Source organism: Vipera berus (genome assembly GCF_964194415.1).
Source record: "Vipera berus genome assembly, chromosome: 10".
NCBI lineage: Eukaryota > Metazoa > Chordata > Lepidosauria > Squamata > Viperidae > Vipera > Vipera berus.
In genome coordinates this window covers 1,633,131-1,655,628 of record NC_138213.1, presented here as the reverse complement: position 1 = coordinate 1,655,628, position 22,498 = coordinate 1,633,131, and the positions used below count along the sequence as shown (strand labels likewise).

Genomic DNA, 22,498 nt, shown 5'->3' with positions numbered 1-22,498 from the left:
GGGGAATTCTGGGAGTTGAAGTCCACAAGTCATAAAAGGGCCAAGTTTGAAGACCCCTGATCTAGTCAGTCTGAGCTGCAGACTGCAATTGCTAAGGGCTGTTGTCTGCCCGTCCCTGTTATTGTGTGCAAAGCAATCAGGAAAACAAAATCTCCCTATGCTTTGAAGATCAAATGGGCATTTCTTTTTGTAAAAAATGCTCATTTGTATGCTCCTTTTGTCAAAAAGCTCCTATGTGCTGGATGACAGGTCGTGAATAGGGTAGTCCTCATGAGACCACCATTTTTGATGTTTTGCAGAATCAGATTTGTATGAACTGACGGATCTCCTTCAGTTCAGCCCTACGCCCTGTTTCTGAATGATGACAGAACAGGATTTAGCGGATGTAGTTCAAATAGCTGTGGAGGACTTGAACCCAGATCATCCAGGTATGTTAAATAACCCAGCCACCCAATTTGTGTATTTCATGGTATGTGTTGCATAGAACATTAAAGATGTAACAAAAGTTCTTTCTTCCTGAGGCTGAGTAAAACAACAGTGTGGCAACCTCACAATTAGGTTTCTTCACTGTCTCTAATTTTCCACCTGTCCTGAAAATCTGGTATTTTGTTTCTAACTTTAAGACAGTAAACAAGGCAATGGATCCTATAGCAATGGCCTTTATACTAGGAATAGACGGGAGCACGCGGATGAGTTACTGTAAACAAAGAGGACGGCCCCATCGATCAAACCTATTTAAGGAAGCGCTCTCCAAACTAAATTCCCCCCAGATGTTTTGGGCCAATTCTCATAATCCCAGCTCTTCTTTGTCTGTGGTGGATGGGCTATCAAGGAAATTAAAGTCTCAAACATCTGGCTGCTGATCCACTGCTGAAATCTAGTCAGTATTTCTCAACTTTGGCCGCTTTAAGAGATGTGGATTTCAACCCCCAGAATTCCCCAGCCAGCAGGTTCTAGCTGGGGAATTCTAGGAGTTGAAGTCCACATCTCTTTAAGTGGCCAAGTTGGGAAAAACTGCTGTAACTAACAGGTAAAGCTAGCTGTGAAAACAAATTTTGGGAGAATTTTCCAGCACTTCCCAGAGCTTCTAGGACGCTTCTTCCCATCCAGTGTGTTGCTTTTCCTTTTAATTCCGTAACCAAGGGCCTTTGATGGAGCTACTGAAAATGGTTTGCTTGTTTCTGTTTTTTGGGCTTGCAGTTGTCTTGGAAAACCATGAAGTGACCGACGAAGACGTAGACCCCCCTCTGAAACGGCAGCGGATAGAAATCAATTGTCAGGACCCGTCAATTAAGGTTGTAGCCATGTACATGCTTGCTCACACAATGCAGCTAATGATGGATAGATATAGGTATGTTTTATGACTGTTTAAGGTGATTTGAACCACAGGGCCCACTGCGTGTCCTTGAGGCCAACACATTTGGAGGCCACGTTTGGAGTTGGCCAAAGGTCCTGAAGATCTGAGATAGCTATTATCATGGAAAGGTCTGAGGCGGATAGAAATCAATTGTCAGGACCCGTCAATTAAGGTTGTAGCCATGTACATGCTTGCTCACACAATGCAGCTAATGATGGATAGATATAGGTATGTTTTATGACTGTTTAAGGTGATTTGAACCACAGGGCCCACTGCGTGTCCTTGAGGCCAACACATTTGGAGGCCACGTTTGGAGTTGGCCAAAGGTCCTGAAGATCTGAGATAGCTTTTATCATGGAAAGGTCTGAGGCTTCTTCCCTAGTACAGGGAGTCCTCGATGTACGACCAGTTTGAAGTTACGACAAACCTCATAAAAGGTACTCACGACCCAGATTCAAAGTTCCGATGGCCGAGTCCCCCCTGTGGTCGTACGCTCCTATTTGGGGCCCTTAGCAACCAACCAGCATTTGCTGTCTCCCCTGATCATGTGACGGTGATTTATGACTTTTTTTGCTGCAAACCAGCATTTTGCTGATTTCTGGCAAAAAATGGCCATTGTGGACAGTGGGTTCACTTAACGACCAGTGTGTTCTTAGTGACTGCAGGTTCGCTTAACAATGGGTGTTTTGCTTAATGACCACTGCAAAAAAAGTCATAAAATTCTGTCACCTGATAACCTGCTTAGTACTTACTATTATAGTTCCTATAAGTTAAGGAATACGTTTGGCACATATTATCACTGCAAGACACAGGAATCCCATCTTCAAGTTACCAGTGTATATCAGATGCAAGAATATATAGGGGGGGGCAGGGGCGGAAATCATGTTAGCATAATTAGGGAAAACTCCTGACTGAATAGTGGAAAATATTTTTCCATGAATCAGGGAAGATTCACAGTTAATAACTGTATTGTCCCTTACTCTCTGTGAGAATTACTAAGATCTTCCATATATATACTCTAAATAAATTTTGATTGTATCAAACAATGAAGCTTATGGCTGCGTTGACAGCTTTTTAATTAAAAAAGGATAAATAAAATGTATTTATTGCACATTTATGTAACTGAGCAATATGCTTAACACGAATCTTCACTATTCTGCAGAATTTCCACTGAGAAGATTAGAAAAACTTTCGGTTTAAGTTCAGAGATTGCTGACTTATAATGAAAAACAGTCTAAAATACAGTTAGATGTTTTCTAGAGTTGTGTGTTTCATCTTCAGAGTTTGTAGGTAATTTGAACTCAGTTTATTTTATTATTTTAATCATGTCCACCAGGGTGTGCGCAAGAAGTATTTTAAAAGAAGCCCAGTCCCATCCAGGTTCAAATCAAAGCAAAATCTATATTTTGTTGTATATAATTATCTCATGGTTTTTTTGAGTGGAATGCTTATACAAAAAATAGACCCATAATCACCTAGGTACGCTTTAGAACTTAAAGCGAGTTTACATCCCTCCTTTTCAGCTTTGTTTCCAGAAATACCCAAGGCAAAACCCTTGAGCAGGTAATGATCCTTTGAATTGAAGATAGCTCCAGGATGACAGCTGAAATAATAGTCAAACTGGAACAATGTGGGCTTCGTTCCCTTGAATCGAATGTGTTTGTTGGAAAGGATGCCACCAGATTCTTGATTTGGGGCCACCACAGATTCAAAGACTCTCTTCCCAGAATGCAGGAGAGCCCTTTAACCCTTGGCTAGTCCATCAAAGGACTGTTTTGACCCCAGACAGGCTCTGGGGATACGTGTGCTTTTGCTGTTGCTTGGTGCCCTTGGCAGATGCCTATGCACAAAGCACGGCCTCCTCATCCCATCCAGCTCATTCTGCTGCTTTTCTTCCCCAGTCCTTCCTGTACTCCATTAACCAGACGATATGCCTACGACTGGATAGCATCGAAGCCAAGCTGCTGGCCCTGGATGCAACTTGCAAGTCTCTGGAGGAGAAACTGGACCTTGTCATGAACAAGCAACATAGCCCCATTCAGGTGCCCATGGTGGCAGGATCCCCGCTTGGGGCAACCCAGACATGCAACAAAGTGAGATGGTAAGTCTCCGGGTGTCATTGCGTGCGCCTGCTGTTTCCTGATCAATCTGTCCCAGTCAAGCAAGTTGGAAGTCCACAAGTCTTAAAGTTGCCAAGTTTGAAGAGCCCTGCTCTAACTACTGATGCTCTGTAAATGTTGATAAAGGCTCCCTTGGGTCAAAGTCAATCTCCATGATTATAGCACAGCATTTCTCAACCTTGGCTGCTCCAAGGGAATGGCTGAGGAATTCTAGGAGTTGAAGTCCGCACAACTTTAGCGCCCAGGTTGAGAGACACTTTTATAGGGATACCTCCACCTTGTTTTCTTGGCAGCAGCGCAGGAGTGGTTTCCCATGTCAGCACTGCACCTCTTTTTTTATGAAGAGTTGCTTACGGACAATAACAACAACAACTTGGAAAAAGTGAATATATTCATAGTCGAATATGACTTACCCTCTCTTTTGGAAATCCTCACTGATTTTTTTTTATTTTTGAAACGGGAATCATGACAGTTTCCTATAGAGAGAGATTTGTTTCTCTTAAAGCAAAATATTTGGAATTTCAGTTTCCTTATTATTTATTTATTTATTTATTTATTTATTTATTTATTTATTTATTTATTTATTAATTTAATTTGTATACTGCCCTTCTCCCGAAGGACTCAGGGCGGTGAACAGGGCAATAAATACTAAAATACAAAGTACAAAAATTAAGAAGAGATTAAACCATAATGCCCAATAAAACAGATAAATACATAAAAACATAATAAAATCCCAAAACCCATCAGACCAGGCCGGCTTGTTCAAATAAAAAGGTCTTTAGATCACGTCGGAAGGAGCGAAGGTCGGGGGCCATCCAGAGCTCTACCGGTAAACGGTTCCACAGATCAGGCGCACCCACAGAGAACGTCCTCCCCCTGGGGGCCACCAGTTGGCACTCTCTGACCGGTGGCACCCTGAGGAGGCCCTCTCTGTGGGAGCGTACTGGGTGGAGGGAAGTTGACGCCGGCAGCAGGTGCTCCCTAAGGTACTCCGGACCCATGCCATGTAGGGCTTTAAAGGTCATTACCAGCACCTTGAATCTCACCTGGAAGGCAACTGGCAGCCAATGCAGCTCGCGGAGCAGAGGTGTAACATGGGAGTATCGGGAAACCCCCAACACAACTCTCGCGGCTGCATTCTGCACCAGTTGGAGCCTCCGAGTGGTCCTCAAGGGCAGCCCCATGTAGAGAGCGTTGCAGTAGTCTAACCGAGAGGTCACGAGCGCATGAGTGACTGTACGCAAGGCATCCTGGTCTAGATAGGGCCACAACTGGCGAACCTGGGTGAAGGCCCCCCTAGTCACAGTTACTATATGATCTTCTAAAGAAAGCTGTGAGTCTAGGAGGACACCCAAGTTGCGAGCCCTATCTACGGGGGGTAATAGTTCACCCTCCATAGAGAGGGATGGGATATCTTGAATATCCCAAGATGCCGGTACGCACAGCCACTCAGTCTTGTCAGGGTTGAGTCGAAGCCTGTTCCTCCCCATCCAGACCCGAACCGCCTCCAGGCAACGGGACATCACGTCGAGGGCATCACTGGGGTGGTTTGGGGTCGAATGGTTGTTATTGTAGATAACCTTTAAGGCAGGTTCACTTTGAGTGCTAAATCTTGGTTTGTTTTAACCATGGATTTGTAGAAAAGATGGCTGGGTGCACACATATGAAACCAAAGCCAAACAGCCAAACCCAGCTAAAATGTAGACATCCTTCTCTTTAACTTCATAGAAAGCAGATGGCAGGGTATGTCAACATTAGCATAACGATACACTTTTTAAAAGTGGTTATTTTTATGCCAACTCTTCTATGGGAGTGTGTTTAAATCTCTGCCTTGCTTTTGTCTTTGATAGGTTTGCTGAAAATGTGTTTTGATATATAGACCTTCATTAGAAACTGAACAAAATATGTCCAGTGAGTGTTATCACAGATTTTAGTAATTAGAGTTGATTGCATCTTTGATGGATTTAGTCTGTGCCCCAGGGCTGAATTTTGCCTAATGAAGTGTTGATGGGTATTCTGAAGCTGTTTATGTCTCACCAAGGGAAATATTTTTACGAAAAGTGCTTTCCCCCTAGGTGCATAGAACAGTTTTGTGAGATGAGCTATATATTATAAATAATGATGTGTAGTCTTGCTCTGGTTTTGTACTGCCAATAACAGCTGTGTGATTTCATGGGTTCATCATTTATCATTAGTGTAATAACAAAGAGTTTATTATAAATAAAAGTTTCCAAAGGAGAAAATAGAAATACATTCTCTGTAAAACCAAAACAATGCTAAGATGGGGTGAAGAAGAAGAAAAATATTTTCAAAAACCTTTCCTTAGATTTATATTCAGTCCTAAATTGCTTTGCCCTGTGGTGAATAAACTGATTAGGAATTTTATCTTCTAAGATGTTATTCTTTTTAGATAGCAACTCAACTTTGCTGCAGAGAAATAGACAGAAGTCACATCTCAAAAGCATCATCCAATTTTTCAGCTTGGTTTCCCAGTCTGTAGTATGACGGCAATACATTTTTTATTTTTGGTATTACTTCTTGATCATCGCCATTTATAAAAGCAGAGAAATAGCTGGAAGTGGCTGAACTGCTGAAAAATTCCTGGATATTTGTTTTTGTCAATATATGACATGCTCTCTTCCATGTGGCATGCCACAAAGTCACTAGCCCGGTCTGTGAAAGCTGCTTCCAACCCTTTTCCAACATGTCTGAATTTTTCATCTCGTAGGATATAAAGACACCAGTGCATTAAGGTCAAAGTTTTGCAATGGTAACTATAAACAGCGTTTGGAGAGCCTTGATAGAGAAACGTCTGCCTTTAATTCATCTCGCTTAGTTCATTTGCACAGGGAGTGAGGGTGGCCTGATCCCATCAGCATTTGTGGGGGGAAAAGAGGACGAAGAAGCATATTGTAAGGCGGGGGTCTTTTGGACTTGTGGACTTCCCCAGCTGAAGAATTCTGGGAGTTGAAGTCCACAAGTCTTAAAGTTGCCAAGTTTGGAGACCCCTGGTATAAGGTCACAAGTGTACAGCTGGAAGAAACTTATCTCCAAGAAAACAAAATGCAAAAAGTGTGAGGCTTAAGTAAAAAGCAGAGACGATTAAAAATAACCGGTACTCCCGTGTATTCTCTCTGTCTCGCTAGTCAAGTCTGCATCCTTGTGAGTTCAAAGGCACAGATGTGATTGATTTCTTTGTACTGCTAAATTGATACAATGGGATGAAAACAAAAATAACCTTGTTACTTTGCAGCAAAATCAGCCGAGAATTTTATAGCATCTTAAAGACGAACCCTTGTGGCAGCCTTTACAAGGGTTAATGCTGCTCTTAAACGATATACAGTATATATGCTTAGGGTTATTTTTTTCAAAAATACGCATTAAATTTTCAGCTCTGCCTCGTTTATTTCGGCTTTGTTCCTCCTCCTTCAGTCTGCCTGTTCTCCCCATAAATTTTTCTGGCTGGGGTTGTCTTTAATTTCTTAGGAGTCTGGCTCTAAAGTTATCTTACTCTTCAAGAAAATATGCTGAAAGTTTCTTCCAGCATGGAAACTGGCAAGAATGTGGACTTTTCACTTCAGCATGACATCAGACGTAGCCATCACAGTGGGTTAGAAAATGCATTGTGGCATCCAGACTAATGATCTGGGAATTCTGGTCCAGGTTTTTGGGCCACGGTGCAAGAATGGTGAAGTCAGGCTTCTCTGCCTGATAGATTTGTCTTTCCTAAGCAACCTTTCACCAAAATGGCCCACCAACGCAGTCCCTAGGCAGATGTTTGTTAGACACATCACTTCTTGCCCTCCATCATCTCTTCTGACTGATTTTATCAGTTTGCTGGTAATCTGTAAACGGATGACAAACAAGAAAAAATATTGCTTCCTTGGGTGAGTCTAGAGTCGTGAGATAATTGCCTCTACAAATGTTTAATTCACGCCACATTTATCCTAATTGGAATTGTTTCAGTTTTACATCTTTCATATTTAGAAGAGGACTAACCATTGGGATTCTACACTATTTTGGCAACAAAACCAGAAGTCCAGTTTTCTGTGCTGAAGTTGACATCCAATCTGATTTGTAATATCGCCCCTGAGCTTTATAAACGAGAGGGCACGAAAGGAGGAATATATTAGGAAGATGAGTTAATTGCTTGCTTATCAGCTGGATTTTGCCTAATAAAAGGTCCTCATTCACTGACAAATTTAGAACATCACATTGGAGTTTTGAGAGGAATTTTTTCCTAGTACGGAAGTTTAGAATACCATCCTGTATCTCCAGAAGTCCTCCTTTCCTACCTACTACCATCTAGATCAGAGGCCTCCAAACGTGGCAACTTTAAGACTTGTGGACTTCAACTCGAGTGTGCTAGTTTTTTAGAATTCTGGGGGTTGAAATCCACAGTTCTTAAAGTTGCTAAGTTTCAAAGATTCCTGATCTAGGTGAGAGCAGAGCTCCAGAATTGCATTTAACAAGACCAGCAGAGCTATCAGGGAGTCTTAAGTTTCATTAGTCAACCTAAAAGAGCATTTGCACTTGCCTACAGTTTCCTAGGTATTAAAATACACTTCCCGCAATACCAATTTCTGAAGCTTGAGCTTGCATTGGGTTCTCCTGCCACATGGAGCTTTCTCTATTTTGAAATGTGACATTGAGTCTAAAAATATCTCTGTGTGCCCATCAGAGCTGTAGACTTGACTGTTTGACTAAGAGAATTGTTTGGAAGTTGCACATCCTTTCCTGCTCAGATTTTATCTGCCCATAAGGCAAACTTGTTCCATCCATTGCCATGAAAAGACGTTAATAACTTATGTGTGTTCAGCCAAGTGTCCCTGAGAGTCACTTACAGACTTTATCTAGTCAATGCTTACTTAGGCAGTCACCCATCAAAGATGTGTAGTGACAATCTGCAGCCCTCCAAAGCGCGGTCTGTGTGAGTTTCCTAGGTGTAGCTGGGTGATACGAAGCGTAACTTGTTCTGATGATTTGTAGATTGGGTGTGTTGGATTTTGATTAATGGGAGATATTCTGCTGTCGGTCTCTGACATGCCAGCTGGAATGCTTTTGGGGCCCAGAAGCAAGAAACAAGACAATGTTTTGGTAGTTAGAATGGATTCCATTCCATTCCAGTCATTCAGAATCTACTTTCCATGAATCAAAAAGATTGTGATGCCGTAACCTTAAACATAAACCTACCCCTCTCTCTCTCTCTCTCTCTCTCCCTCCCTCCCTCCCTCCCTCCCTCCCTCTCTTTCTCTCTCTCTCTCTTCTCTCTTCTCTCTCTTTCCCCCCCACCTCTGTGGAGTTCATTTATTCAATCCTTTCTCATTGTCAGTTCTGTGCAATGCACCCTAGCAGACCTATAGTCATTTAGTTTTCCTTTTTAAAGTTTAAAACGTTCTTATGAGCATCCCAAAGGTGCTTTTTTCAAAAGGCAATTAGACTTCATTTCCCATGTTTGGTTTATTCCCATGTTTGGTTTATAGTAGACAGAAGAGGGCAGAAAAGTATTATATATAAAGCTGACTCTTTGATGCTGAGAACTGAAAGGATTGCACAAGTTAGGGAAATCAGGTTGACAATCCCAACTTTGGGGCACTAACTTTTGTAATGTACTCATAAGTAAGGTTAACTGACACAGACGGTGGTGCTTTAAAGAAACAAAAGCTACAGTATAGATAGTTTGTACCTGGAAAGAATTGAGGTGCATGTATATGTAGTTGTTAATGAGGCATTGCCGATGCTACATAAATATGATTGCTAATGAGGCTTTCCAGATGATCTTGAATACACAACATCTGTCCTTTATTCAAAATATTTGGCTGAAGAAGATCCCTGTCTGTAGTATAAAGGCATGTGTGTTTTAAAGAAATTCAGCATTAAAAAGTCGACTGAGTCCTGGATTCCACTGAGTTCATTTGGGAGAGATTAAGGCATTAAGTTGAACTCAACATGCCAAAGGTGGTCGGGCGTCATTCCCAACAAAGAATTGTTTTGGAACAGGCCAGTCAGCCAAATGTCCATGTGGTTTGCTGCTGATCTCTGGCTTCAGACCAATGTTAATTGAAGGGCTTCAAGTTTGCTAATTGCAAAAAATCTCTCCAGACTCCTCTTATCCTCATCTGTCCAGTATGAGCCAGTGACATGAGAGAAGCTGGCTAAATTTCAGAATGGCGAAGGGGAGGTGAGATTACTTGCTAGCCAACTCTTGTATGTTGTGAAGGATTTGAACCCCGGCCCACTTTGGAGTCCCCAAAGCTCTCCTCAAAATGACAGAGCGCAAAGGAAGATTTGTAAGCTGATCTTCAGGACTGCCATTCTTCCAACGATCTTATTACTGAGGAACGAGAACCTTTTTAAATTATATATATATATATATATATATATATATATATATATATATATATATATATATATATATATATATATGTATATGTATATGTATATGTATATGTATATGTATATGTATATGTATATGTATATGTATATGTATATATGTATATATGTATATATGTATATATGTATATATTTGTGTGTGTGTGTGTGTGTGGCTGGAATAGTTGCGGAGTGCAGTGATTGGTGGGTGGGGAAGTACAAAATAGAGGTGGGGTGACCGAATGGTGAAGGACAATTAATAAAATACGAAAATGCAAAACACGACCTCTTCCCCTGGCTACTCTTAAGTTGGGAAATGAAATCAGAAATGAACCTGGTTAGCAATGATTGAATTAATTAATGCAAGTAATATAATTAACATTGTCGAAGGCAGCACAAATCCATTTCTGTACTGGGCTGAAGAAAACTATACACAACCAACACTTCTGCGGTTGAATGGGTCCTTTTTTCATGAATGGCTGCAGTGGGTATCTGTTTGTATTCAGGGCCCTCTTCTGAACAAGAATAAACCATGCCAGATTTTATTGAACCTGGTTTTCCATACTGTTTGGTGAAGTTAGTCTTGAAACCCGTAAATCATCCCTTAGCAAAGATTCCTTGTATAACTAGAGTGGAGAATATATGTATCTCCCAAATTTGTTAATTTTTGCAACATAGTCGAATTACTATTTTTTAAAAGCATGCTTAGCTTATTTTTGATCTTTCAATAGATACCACTCTTTGCTTGCCTGTTTTGCACATTGACCACAACTCTGTAAATTATTCAAGTCTAAGAATGCTACTGATAAGATGGCTGATTTGGTTTGATCTCCTTTGGAAAAAAGCATCATCATCATAACATCTGTAGATATGATGCTGTAGATGGCAAAGAGAGTTGTCTTAAGTGTGGAATTAAGAATTGCACTAAAAGAGATCTTAGTGCAAGAAAAACTTTGCTTATGTACATCAGGTAGGTCTGGAGAGGCGAACCAAGTGGGTATTGCTTTGTGAAGTTTTGCCATGCAACTATTCTCCCCTCAGTTTTATGTTTTTGTTTTAATTAGTGGGCACATTTATCCACCTTCCTTTGCCTCTGTAAGATGGATGGATGGATGGATGGATAGATAGAGGATAGATAGATAGATAGATAGATAGATAGATAGATAGATAGATAGATAGAGCAAGGGAACCTATTTATACCTAGGTAGCAATGTTCTTGGTCAAAGGACCCTCACTCTTTGGAGATCTGAAGTTTTATTGTATAGGGAAATTGTACAATATAGGAAATTGTCTCCTGTGGCAGTTTATTAGAGAAGTATATTAATTCTCTGGTTATTGAACAAAAAAGTTGTGCCATTATGCCATTGTGTTCCTCCCTCCATCCCCAGCACTGTGCTGTGCTGGAAGGCTAATGTATAAAATTATTTACATACATCTAAATAGTCTTTTAAGACATAACTAGAATTGTCCATCATCTTCAACAAAAGGCATCTGTTAACATTCTTCATGCGAAGTCACATAAGATTATATTTACACGACTGGGAACAAAGGTTCATTAGAAACCAGATGCTGCCCCTCCTTTGCCTCTTTCACCCGGTGGAGTATTTCTATAAATAATCCATTGATCTGAGACCCTGGTAGAGCCAGCGTGCCTGTCTCAGTTTTTCCATGCTGTGCTTTTCCATAACGCTCATCTGCCCGGTGTTTTTGAACATTTACCTTGGAGCAGGTGAGATGTCAGCTGATTTCCCCTGAATGTATGTCTGTTTGGTTGTTCCTGCCCTTCTCCTTCCTCGGAGCTTTTAATATGATTTCAAGGAAGAGGAGAGCAGTTCATTTGAGAAGGGGGCAGAAATCCTCCCCTCTTTATTCCCCCCAGGTCATTGGCTAAGAAAAACGGGAAGCTAGTGGTGATGGATATGAGTCATAGACACACTTTCCTGGTTAAAATCACCTCTGGAAGGAATCTATTGGTGAAAAATAAACGAGAGGCCAAGATATGAATACCTAAAAAAATATACTGGAATCCCCAAAGCCCTAAGAAATTAATAACTTTGCTCAGGGTTTAAATAATCATTTTATTAAAATAATCATTTTAAAAAACGATGATTTATTTTGAATTCTTCCCCATGTTTAAACATAGGAATATAACTAATTCTAAAAGTATGTGCGATTAGTATCTCAGAGTCAACAGAAGTTTTTGTATTTTTCAGTGGAAGAATGAAAAATGTCTCTGTCTCGAGCGTGATCACCTTTTTTATCCTGGGTCACAGATAATGTGGGTTGGCTGAGCCTCAGTAGTTCAAACTGATCTTCCAATACTTGGTGGATTTTTAAAAATGGAAACACGGTGGTAAGAAGATTCCACACTTTCTGCAGTCTGTTGACCCTGCAAACAAAGCATCAAGGTTACTACATCCTCATCCATCAGATTAAGATTTTCCCTTCTGATGAGAGGCAGGACAAATACTAATTCTCTTTAACCCGCTTAACTATTTGCATCTTTCTGTTTAGCAAACAAATGTTAACATTCTGCTGCATGTAGACAATATGCAACTATCCTTTGAATATTTGAAAACGTTCAAATGTTCTTTTTTATATTGGACAGAGGCTGGGGTACATTCTTCACAGTACAGTTTGCAAAGAGACCTATGAACTTGGGTTGCATCCTCCTCAGTCATCCTATATTGCAATGACTTGCTCAGGAAGGGGGAACGTGGCAACAGTTGAACTTGGTGGAAGAAAAAATGTATATACCCGGTTGTGACCCAATCTGAGCAAGTTGGAATCCTGTAGAGCCGACAAACAGAGGCCTTTCACCCTTCCCAAGAGAAACCTCGTGCAGTTTGACTCCTGCTGGATTCAGACATGCTGCAAATTCTAGATTTAAGCTCTTTTGAATTGAAGAGCTGTGACGGAGCCCTGCACTCTCTTATTCTCCTGCCTTTCGGGTTTCTGCTTTGACGAATCGGACTTTTGGTGTTGCTAATCTGAGGTCTTGCCCTGCCTGGCATTGAAGAAGGACAAAAAGAAAATAGGAAAGTCCACAGCTAAAGGCTACTTGTGCATGTAAAGCAACATTGATTGTTGCTTGATGCCCTTCAGGCAGCAGGACTTTTTGTTAAGGACGCTAGATAAAATCATTCAGGAAGGATCTGCTGCCTGAAACTTCATGGATGGCATGATAAATTTTGCTTTAGAAGGTTGTGGCTCCTCCCTCTCTTAGTTTCCGGATGTTGCTGCTTAGCCAACTCTGATCATGCTTGTACATACAACACTAACCCTGGGATTTTGTTATTCCCCTCAAGATTTTATGCATGGCTTGTTTAGGAGGAACCTCTTTGAATTCTAGCTGTGAGGAAACAAAAAATAATCATGTTAATGCTGCATCTTCCTGAGAAGCAGCTCAACTCCATCTGTTATAGACATATCTCCAACAAGAGTCACCGCTGCTATTTTGCAGATGAAATAATTTGGATCCTTTATCCTAACTTGCTCTTCTTATCCACACTTGCCCAGCGAAACTCCATGCCAGTTGCACACAGACACACCTTTAATACGCACGCACACAGACGTTTTTTCTTCCTAGCTGCTGCTTAATGTCTTCTCCTGCAACTCCCCCTTGAGCTTCAGGTATTAATATCTGGAGCCATTTCAGGTAAAATCATTTCCCCTTGGAGCTGTTAATGAATCCAGCACGTGCCGTGTCTATCAATGGCTGCATTTAGAAGCTCATCTGTCCACAGAGCTTCCATAGTTGCTTGAATCTTGGCACTTCTGCTCGTACAAATGGAGCTCTAAGGGAATGCATCCTGCACGTAGTTCCAGTCCCTTGGCGTGCTTCTTGCCGGGCTGAGTGGAAGAAGGAAATTGGGGCATACAACGGTGTCACTTTAGAAAGCAGCAGCTTAGCCAATGGTTGGGGAAAGAAACAACGCAGGGAAAGCCCGCATTCTCAGCAGGGTTGAGAATCCAGACCCTCTTGCATTTCTTAAGTAATTGTTCATGGAGGCTATCAAGGACCTTCTTCATTAAGTTGATTAAATACCACAAGGCTCACAATCATATGGTCCAGAAAAAGGAGGAGGAGGAGGAGATTTTTTTTTCTATTCAAAGGAAACTACAGAATGAAGTAAAGCCTGAGTTCTCCATTAATTATGTTGTGGAACCCCTCATTGCAATGAATTATTCAGGGGGCTCTTTAAAGTGACAGCCTGGGAAAGTGAGCCAGGCATTCTGCATGATGGAGGGATGGGGTTGATAAAGAAATGGCAATATGAGGGTTACAAATGCCACATAAAGCCCTACCGTTGGAACTGGAGAGGTTGATGAAGCAGATAAGGCTGGTAAATGTGTCCTTAAATAGCCTTTTGGCATAAAAAATAAAATGAGGGGTTTTTCTATCCACTTTACAGGATGCACAGTGAAATCTGACCCTTTTTTGAAGGAATGCAGAAGCTTATTCTTGCATTTGCAGTAGGGTTTGCTTGCCTAAGCATCCTTGAACTAGTATTTGCTAAAACTAAAACCACACGTGTTTTGGCTTCACCATGTTGGATTATCCTAGACCATAACAGGCTCTCTTTGACTTTGGCTTAGAGTGACAAATGAACCCAGCCATAAACCAAGATGCCTGGCTTTAGAGCAATCTATGAAGTAGGTCACAAAGGATTGCCTAACAGGCCATAGTAAAAGCATTTTCATTTATTCCCACAGTGGAGCTCCTTTAGTGAATGGAAAAAGAGGCCGTCTATTTTCAACAGAGGAAGTTGAATCACTCTTAGATTTCAAGAATTAGTAGACTAAGTTTTCCCCTCTCCCCCTGTACAGTTTGAACTGGCTCAAAAAAAAGGGAATAATTCTGCCAGGGGTCAGAGGACGTTACATAATTCTACTGAAGTAGTCAGCTCCTTGAAAGAGTTATGAGTTCTACAAATGGAACAGAGTTCAGGGTATGATGGATTATGAGCTTTTGCATTTAATACATAACAAACAGCCTTGAAACCAAAAAGAGGGAAACCTCTCCACAAATTCATGCTTGTAACACTTTCCATGGAGCAACTTGCTAAACTGCCAGGTGTGAGTTAATGCATGGCAAAAGAGCTTTTTTGAATCTCGTTTATTCTGTTTTCCCCCCTCCCGGTTTACTCTCTTTGCAGCGTTGTCCCTCAGACCACGGTAATTCTCAACAACGACCGTCAGAACTCCATTGTAGCCAAGATGGTGGGCCAGGAAGAGCCGTTAAGCCGAGCAGCTGATTCACTGGAAAATATCCTTAGCAAGTTAGTAATGACAGTGGTCTAATTCTCTTCCCTCTTTCTGTCTGCATGCACAGGAAACCCTTGCTCCAGGTAGCTAAATCATGCAGTGGCTTTCCTGAGTTTCAGTTAAGAATCAGTTAAGGCCATGTGTGTTCGGAGCCATGTGGGAAACTGGCTTGAATTTGGCTTGGCCCCCAGGATCAGTTGATGTATACTTTACAGCCCTCTCTAAGCAGTTTGCAGAGTCAGCACATTGCCCCCAACAATCTGGGTCCTTATTTTACCTCAGAAGGATGAAAGGCTGAGTCAACCTTGAGCCGGTCGAGATCAAACTCCTGGCTTTGGGCAGAGTTAGTCTGCAATACTGCATTCTAATCACTGTGCCACCAAGGCTCTTGTAAGTCAGCCAATCTGAGCTGGAGAGAAAGAGGCACAAATCTGTGACTTCCTCTTCCTCCTCCTCCTCCTCCTCCTCCTCCTCCTCCTCCTCCTCCTCCTCCTCCTCCTCCTCCTCCTCCTCCTTAGTGCTGTTCCCGGGCGGCGGCAGAACACCATTGTGGTTAAAGTCCCAGGGCATGATGATAGCCACAACGAAGATGGAGAGAGTGGTTCTGAAGCCAGTGATTCGGTTTCAAACAGCGGCCAGCTAGGAAATCAAAATATCGGGAACAACGTCACCCTTATTACATTGAATTCTGAAGGTAAGCAAATCATCTTTGAAATCTTTGGGCTAGTAGTCCCAGTGTTGGAGCCGTTTTAATTTTAGGTCTTCTTTTTTAAAATGCCATGTTTTGTTTGCCTCAGAAGAGGAAGCAGTTCTTTGGTGTCTCACACGTAGCTTGATTTGTTTCTGGGTTGCAAAAAGTCTTTCACTGGCATCTAAAATTTTGTCCTATCATTTTCCAAATTATCAGTAAAGGTTTTGGAGGTCATGGAAGAGTATTAAGGCAGAGGGCTCCGATTTGTCCTTAAATCAAACTCACAACCTTAGGGTTACATGGAGAGGTCAAACATTTAGGTGTGGCTTCCAGAACCCCTTCTGAAATTGAACAGCTAAGACCCCCCCCCAGTCTTGACTTCATTCAGATACTGTTTTTTGTTGGGTATGAAGCAGGAGATTTTGTAAGCAACATGTTGTCTTAACATCAGCTTTGTCTGGGTTTGGAAGCTCAGCTTTGGGTGATGGACCATCAGGAGCCTCCTGGGCTGTAGAGAGGAGAGAGAGGCAGTAGAGGCCTCCCACAAGGAGAGAGTGAAAAATCACTTCTATCCTGCTGCCCAGAGTACTGCAAAGTTGTGTCCAAGGGTAACTGGAGTTGAACTCCAGTTGAATATTTTAATATATATGGGGTGGGGGACAAATCTAGGCTTCAGCTTTCTTTGCCGTTATTGATCTAAATCAGTGTTTTACAACCTTGGCAACTTTAAGGTGTATAGCCTTCAACTCCCAGAATTCCCCATGCTGGCTGGGGAGTTCTGGGAGTTGAAGTCCATATATCTTAAAGTTGTCGAGGTTGGGAAACATTGATTTAAATAGATCTTTGAGTCGTGTTTAGAACAGAATTCATGTCCAGGGCAGTTTGTGAGCCTCAAATTAAGAGTGCTCATTTGCAGTTAAAAATAAAAAAAAAGACACGAAGCCTTCCAAAACTGCTCTGATTCTGCAATCACGTCTCCATGCTGGAAACCCCAGCTCCGTGGAAAGAAGTGCATTTCTTTAGGAAGCAACGGAAGATGCCAGCAGACTGCCTGCTGAAACTTATTATGCCCTTCTGGTGAGCTTGAACTTTTTTGAAAGTAAACAGTTACTTTGGCAATTCTAAACAATATTTTTGAAAACAGGAAATTCCCATCAAAAATGTATTGTATACACCATAGCCTTGTCAGCAATTTATCAGTTTCCAATGTTCCCCCCTTTCAACCTCTGTTCCCCCCTCCCAGTCTCAGAAAATCACCATTGCTGGAATGCAACCATTTGGAATATGTCTCATGATCCTCTCATTTTATGATGCATATTAAATTCACATATACGGTACTTCAGAATTAAACATTAGTAAAAGATCAGCGCAGAGACAGCTGTGGAAAAAATACAGAGTTAAGATGACATTGTTGATTGAATTTGTTAGAGGGAAGAAGATATCATAATTCTGAGTAAGAACCGTCAAGCAATTAGGTAAAAAAAAGCAGGGGAGACTAATTTTTTTGACAGAAAGCAGGGAGATGTGGGTGAAGAGATGCCATTTATTAAAATTGGAGGGCTTCCCTTCAGCTTAGCTCACTTTTATTTCCCTCTTAAAGAATGCAAGCACAACAGTAGATTTACAACTCAAATTCTTCATTCTGTAAGAGTCTTAAAGCAATAAATAAAACTTGATAGAATTTGTGGGAGAGTGTGTTCTGTTTGCAAAAATTCAGATGTAAATGGGATTATCTGTCTCCCAATGGAAACTAAAATCATTACCTAATAGTAGTTTAATTGTGTATGTGCTGGACAACAGTTGAAAACTCCTCGCTCCAGTATATATAATAGAATAGCCAATAATTTTGAGTAATTTTCTCAGCTGTTTATTTAAGGGAAGTGGTTTTTGATGTAGTAAAAAAGACATCGTTGCAGCCTGACCTTTTCAGCATAATTTGTTGGCACATTTACAGGCTGACAGATGTTGGCTTTTTAATAGGATTATTGTATATATAAATGCTAGGCTTAACCAAAGGAAAAGACTTGAGAATATATAGTTTCCTGATTGATCAGTCCGAAGCGGTGCCTTTTAAGCAGGAAATTTTTTAATAAAGTCATGGTATAAGTTTAGAAAGCAGTCTGGTTCACTTGAATTTAAATGTCTTCTTCTGAGTTTTGCTGATGGTTAGAGCTCTTTCTTCATCTTTTTGAGAGATGTTAGGCAATGTCTATTTGTACTAAATCACCTAATTTTCTGCAACTTTTTTGGCTTTCCTCAAGCATGGGGCAATCAAAGAGCTTCAGATTATCTTCTTGTTGGGCCAAAGCAAGGCAATACTGTCCATTTATGCCTAAGATCATCTTGCCTTCCATTTTAGGTCATGATGTCAGGGCTTTGGAACTCCAGCAGTGACTTATTCCTCAAATTCCAAAAGTTTTCTTTCGGGATTTTAAAGAGTGTAGCATTTTCTGTGTGACATGGAGCTTGTGTGACTTCTCCAGTTTTGGTTCACGTCTTGGCTGCATTTATGCAAATGAGTGAATGGTGATTGGTTTAGTAAGAATAATTTTCACAAGAAGTGATCAACAAAAAACCGTTAAGAAAATAGGAAAAGTTATTAGTGTTCTCAGAAACAAACTTGGCCAGCCTGTGACAGTTAATCAAATGCTGCAGTTTGTACTTTCAGATTGATTCCAGGCCTATGGATGACAAACCTAGCAATTATATAAGCATCTATGCTTGAAAGTTGTGCAATTTAGACACCCATCTGTGGAGAATTCACAATGCTTGAAATAATCGCTCATTTCAGCAGGGGAAGTGCTCTTCTCGGACTCGTGGTGGTATTCACATTTTGCTGATAAAATGAGAAAGAGACCAGCTGTTGACACACTAGAGCAGCAAGGTACCTCCTCAATCAGCAGAAGCCTAGATTTAAGCTAAGCACTTAAGGAAGCAGCTCACCTACTTTGCATTTCTTTTATAAACGTTTATCTAGATAATCTGTGGAGATCACCAGGTGAATGAAAAAGGAGTAGTTCCCTGAACACCAAACAGATTGGTTTTGGGGACTCCTTCAAGCAAAGTTTTCCCTGGTTTTTCCTTGCCTTTTTTTTTTAACTTCTCCCCTTCTTGTGTGACTTTCCTTACGTGTCCTTAAGCCATTTTCCTGCAAATGATTTCCATTGTCCCAGGAATGCCATGGTTCTCCTTCTCCCAAACATTTGGTGGTAACTTTTTACATGTGCTTAGAAACCCTTGAATGACACTGTTCTGCCAAAATAATTTATGGTTCCCAGCTTCCAAAGATTGAGATCATTTTTCTTGGATTTGTTTTCTTGATCATATTTGAAGATCTGTCATCATCATAAATCATCTCCATAATGTAAAAACAAACAAACTAACCATCCCAAACAACCAAGTCCCCAGCAATCAATTTGTCTTGGCCAAAGATAACACACTGAGTGAACCAGCAGCCAGTATTATGGTAGAAATTGGATCAGCTGCATTGGGGAAATCAAGGGAAGGTCTCCTAATCTGCTGAACACGAATGTTCAGGCGTTTAACCAGGAATGAGAGTTTGAGGTAGAAGTTCTACTTTTGCTGGGACCAAGAATTTAACTCTGGAGAAGGGATTGTTGTGTGGGAATGGAGTCACTTAAAAATTGCTCCTGTATAACACATTCAGTTATGCAAATAGTCCCATATATGTTTACATCTAGACAGTGAAGGAAAGAATCTAACCATACATGTCACAGATTGGCTCAGGACCTGTCAGATCAAATATGGAAGGAAGTCCAGATGCTCCTATTACGCACGTTCATAGTTGGTCATCTCTGAATTTGGGCTCTAGCAAATATGCAACTGTTGCTTACATAAATTATGGACGTGGAAACCCCTCTCTTCATATAAGCTGTCCAAAGGTCCAGCTTCAAAAAGGGAGGCACAGAAAGGAGTCATGGCTGTCATAATCTCTTGTCTCAAAGCTTCTTGCCGGTCATGGTGACAAGCCCAACGCTGGGTTTCAATGCCTCACATATAAAAATTGATATTTTTATCGAGCTCATGCTGCATAAATAAAGCTCTTAGACTAAACGAAGTGATAAAATTCAGCTGACCTGCAGAGATTTGAATGAGTATGCCGGAGCATGGGTGAAGAAGGAGAGTGCAAAACTTGGGTTGAAACTAAACATTAAGAAAACCAAGATCATGGCATCTGGCCCTCTCAATTCCTGGCAAATAGATGGGGAAGAAATGGAGGTAGTGACAGATTTTATTTTCCTGGGCTCCAAGATCACTGCAGATGGGGACTGTAGCCAAGAAATTAAAAGACGCTTGCTGCTCGGGAGGAAAGCCATGACAAATCTAGACAGCACACTAAAAAGCAGAGACATCACCCTGTCAACAAAAGTGCGTATAGTCAAGGCTATGGTCTTCCCAGTTGCAATGTATGGCAGTGAAAGCTGGACCATAAGAAAGGCTGAGCGCCAAAGAATTGAGGCCTTTGAACTATGGTGCTGGAGAAGACTCCTGCGAGTCCCTTGGACTGCAAGGCGATCAAACCGGTCAGTCCTAGAGGAGATCAACCCTGACTGCTCTTTAGAAGGCCAGATCCTGAAGCTAAAACTCAAATACTTTGGCCACCTAATGAGAAGGAAGGACTCACTGGAGAAGAGCCTAATGCTGGGAAAGATCGAGGGCAATAGAAGAAGGGGACGACAGAGAATGAGGTGGCTGGATGGAGTCACTGAAGCAGTAGGCGTGAGCTTAGATGGACTCCAGAAGATGGTAGAGGACAGGAAGGCCTGGAGGAACATTGTCCATAGGGTCGCGATGGGTCGGACACGACTTCACAACTAACAACAACAACAACATGCCGGAGCATAGAGCCTAAGGAACCTCAAATAGAAATAAAGCTGCTTTCTCCCGCTGCGTTTTTCTTCCAAGATCTTCTGATAAGCATTTATATTGTCTGGGGGGGGGACAAGGGGAAAAAATTAACACGAGAAGTATAAAGAATGTAGGTTATTGTGTTTGATTTCCATCTCCTCTTCTATGTTTTCTAGAACATGGCTTACCTTGAGGGGTATAGCGTGATTGATATATATACCCAGACATGCACACAGGTGCAAAGTGTACACACAGGTACAAGAAGATGTTTGTCTTGGTCAGAGCTGTTTACACCTGCATGAATCTCCTATCACAGGTATTTAGGTTGTCCTCTCTCCTGGGATGGAGACAGCATCCAGAGAGGTCTCTTCTTCTCACTTTCCATGTGAAAGGATGAAAATAGATGGAGAAGACCTTTGGACCATGTTGCTAGAATGTGCTCAAACCTGCAACTCTCAGTTGACCTGCAGATCCTTAAAGAGGTGGTATCCCTTTCAGTGGTCAAGCCACCCTCAGACAATCAGAATCTTCTCCACAGGGGGTGCTCTGCACCCAGGGCATCTATCGTGGTGACCCCACCACGTGTTCCTGTGATTGCAGACCCAACTTCATAGTTACAATGAAGAAAACTAATTGCTTGCTAATTTCTGCGTTAGAGGATTTGCTTGGTTCATTCCTCTCTCTCTTAAATTTTTTACTTCTTAGTTTTTCCATTCTGTTTAGTTCTAATTGGATACATCTTTCTGTAATTATCGTTTCTTCTGTTGCCACTTTCATGCTTAATTTTTTTTTGCAACCAATCTATGGTAATAGAACTCCTTTCTCTGCGGTTCTTGGACGCCTCTGCTCCAGGAGAGTTACAATATTCAGTCTTTTCTAATTTTTAATGAGCATTCTTTAATGAGCATTCTTCATTCTGTCACCATTTTCCTGAAATAGAAGGAATTAACTTCGGCATTGCATTGTTTCACTTTTCAAAGTGTCACTTTAATTTGGTCATGGATTAGCAGGGAATGGATCTCATTCCTCCCTTTGTAAATTGGTTAGAGAATTTTCCAACAGCTCTTCATAGGTCACTTTCCAGTATTTTTTCCACAATAAAGTGTTCTTACAATGATGGCAATACCTAGCTGGCTGGGGCCAATCTTGAAACAAGCAGGGTAGGGTCTGGTTAGCATTTGGATCATCGGAAAATTGTGGGTTTGCAGGCTAGACTGGGAAATGTAAAAGAAAAGAAATGCTTAAAGAAGACAGCATGAATTTAGCTAATCCTTAAGTGTGCTCAATTCTTCCTAGTATTGGGTCTAATTTGCTTGTAGAACTTCACAGGGCTATGTAACTGTGAAAGGATATTTAGTATGAACACACAACATAGATAACCATGAAATAGCCCTGTGAAGCACCCCAAGCAAATGGGACCCCAATCTTACACGTTTTAATATTGAGTTTGGAGATGGACCACATTTATGGTTTGCATTGATTGTAAATCATAATTAGATTGTTACAATTTGATAAATCATAATTTGATCAATGAAGCAGTCCTAGCGATGGCAAGACAGAATGGATGATATGCAGCATCCCCATGCGGGACCCTCCAGATGAACGAACCAGTATTGTCCACTCCCCCCTCCCAAATTCTCAGTCAACCTGTATTGGCTGTGCTTCTCTGGAATTCCCAGAGTTGGTTTCCAGCTTCCCCTGGAGGAAAGGGGCCTTTTTCTCCAATTCTGCCTTCCACTGGGAAGATATCCTGAGTAAACAGTGACGCTCCATTTATTTAGGGCACATTGGTGTGTACCCCCCTCCCTCTCTCTTTCAAAG

The 22,498-nt window shown here is 41.3% G+C and overlaps 1 protein-coding gene across 4 annotated transcripts in view; it reads left to right on the top strand.

Moving 5' to 3' along the window:
* Window positions 1-22,498, top strand: part of BANP (BTG3 associated nuclear protein) — an 88,119-nt gene that overhangs the window by 9,182 nt on the left and 56,439 nt on the right. For 2 of the 4 annotated variants that reach the window (XM_081335888.1, XM_081335887.1), the window contains exons 2-6: window positions 300-428; window positions 1,201-1,295; window positions 3,259-3,458; window positions 15,009-15,131; window positions 15,636-15,811. In XM_081335888.1, the coding sequence (XP_081192014.1) occupies window positions 359-428; window positions 1,201-1,295; window positions 3,259-3,458; window positions 15,009-15,131; window positions 15,636-15,811 (664 nt within the window). In that variant the 5' untranslated portion in view covers window positions 300-358. Of the gene's footprint in view, window positions 1-299; window positions 429-1,200; window positions 1,296-1,509; window positions 1,530-3,043; window positions 3,459-15,008; window positions 15,132-15,635; window positions 15,812-22,498 lie in introns of those variants that run through there. The other 2 variants (XM_081335889.1, XM_081335890.1) reach the window with 2 other exon arrangements.